The sequence below is a fragment of the Pyricularia oryzae genome, chromosome 1 (assembly GCF_000002495.2).
Source record: "Pyricularia oryzae 70-15 chromosome 1, whole genome shotgun sequence".
Classification (NCBI taxonomy): Eukaryota; Fungi; Ascomycota; class Sordariomycetes; order Magnaporthales; family Pyriculariaceae; genus Pyricularia; species Pyricularia oryzae.
The window spans coordinates 1,045,678-1,047,731 of NC_017844.1; the positions used below are offsets into that span (position 1 = coordinate 1,045,678).

Genomic DNA, 2,054 nt, shown 5'->3' on the forward strand with positions numbered 1-2,054 from the left:
GTATATTAATCCCTGGGTCCTTTTAATGCACTGATTTAAATAAATAAAGAGGAGCATAATTTACTAACCTGTTATTTATATTAATTATATATAATTTGAAATTACAATTATGGCCCCAAACCAGCAAATCGCATTGTTATAATAAATTTTGTATGGGGATCAGGCCCCCAGACCTACCCTTAGAATCACGACTCGGCTCCACCGCCACGCCGAGCCAGGGATTGGACAAAGGGGTCCACTGACCCCGGATTTGAACGCGTCTCTCCAGCGCGTCGTTGTCACGAAAGCGATCCCAAAAAGACAAGGCTGCAATATAGGGGCGATTCTATTCGAAAATTTAAAGCTAAATGTAAAGGAAAAAAAAAGGTACGCAGTGCTAATCGCGTACACGCGTTTGGGCGAACAAATAACAAATTCACCCTGGCGTTTTATCACGTAAGGTGGAGCTAGTCACGGTTGGCAGTCGCCCAGGTACGCCATTCCGTAAGAATAACAGTGCTGGTAATAATCCTAATAATAACTCTAATAATTATCCTAATAATAATCCTAATAATAGTACTGGTAGTAATGCTGGTAGTAATGCTGATAATAATACTGGTAGTGGTAATGGTAATGGTAATGGTTATATGGTGACCGAAATGTATAAAACCAGTCCATTTCCTTAACCAGACTGCTTTTACATTTCTTCACAACTCACCTGCTCAAACAGCAAAATCACTCATTCCTGCACTTCTTTTCATTTCTTTTAGTTATATCTGTTTCATCTCATTCAAAATGCAGTTCTCAAAGTGGCTTCAGCTCGCACTTTTCGCGGCTTTTACCCCCCAGGCGCTGACCCAGGTCCTGGACGCCCATAACGACAACCGCGCCCTTGAAGCTCGCGGTATTAAAGGCCCCGGATGCCCAAGGCCCGCCGCATCCAATCCTCCTCGCGGAGATAGCGGTACTAACGACGATGATCCGTTACTTGGACCAGGCCCGAGGTCTGATGATAAACGCCATTTGAGAGCTCGCGGCATTAAAGGCCCCGGATGCCCAAGGCCCGCCGCATCCAATCCTCCTCGCGGAGACAGCGGTACCAACGACGATGATCCGTTACTTGGACCAGGCCCGAGGTCTGATGATAAACGCCATTTGAGAGCTCGCGGCATTAAAGGCCCCGGATGCCCAAGGCCCGCCGCATCCAATCCTCCTCGCGGAGACAGCGGTACCAACGACGATGATCCGTTACTTGGACCAGGCCCGAGGTCTGATGATAAACGCCATTTGAGAGCTCGCGGCATTAAAGGCCCCGGATGCCCAAGGCCCGCCGCATCCAATCCTCCTCGCGGAGACAGCGGTACCAACGACGATGATCCGTTACTTGGACCAGGCCCGAGGTCTGATGATAAACGCCATTTGAGAGCTCGCGGCATTAAAGGCCCCGGATGCCCAAGGCCCGCCGCATCCAATCCTCCTCGCGGAGACAGCGGTACCAACGACGATGATCCGTTACTTGGACCAGGCCCGAGGTCTGATGATAAACGCCATTTGAGAGCTCGCGGCATTAAAGGCCCCGGATGCCCAAGGCCCGCCGCATCCAATCCTCCTCGCGGAGACAGCGGTACCAACGACGATGATCCGTTACTTGGACCAGGCCCGAGGTCTGATGATAAACGCAGTCACAAAGGTCGCAATTTCGGCAAGACCATGTCCTAGGATAAATAGCGCGTTCCGGTGCCATGGACCGTTTTTATCACCAGGGCGGGGTTCCTTCGTATCCCGACACGCAGCAAGGAAGACGCAGAGATTTGGAGAGCTTTTAAGGAGAGGGAGCCAAGGTTGCGCATGTAGGGCTGCAAATTGCAGTTCGGTTTTGATGTCAAATTATATCGCATTGATACCTTTATAGAACCTCATGTTGCAAGTTGTTCCACCATCTTTGACGCAGTGAATTCGTCCAAGACCTTCCTCCGGGGAAAGCTTTAAATGGGAAGCTTACACAGTTACCCACGGAAATCCATCCAACTAAGTTTATTATCACGGCCAGACATACATTGGAAAACCTTAATATA

General features: G+C 49.4%; 1 protein-coding gene across 1 annotated transcript; it reads left to right on the plus strand.

The window, feature by feature from the left end:
* Nucleotides 1-717: 717 nt before the first annotated feature.
* MGG_16070 (uncharacterized protein) lies at nt 718-1,833 on the plus strand (the record flags this gene model as incomplete). Its single annotated transcript, XM_003708947.1, has 2 exons — nt 718-1,691; nt 1,773-1,833. Exons 1-2 carry the CDS (start codon nt 775-777, stop codon nt 1,831-1,833), a joined length of 978 nt encoding a protein of 325 aa, XP_003708995.1. The 5' UTR covers nt 718-774.
* Nucleotides 1,834-2,054: the final 221 nt, after the last annotated feature.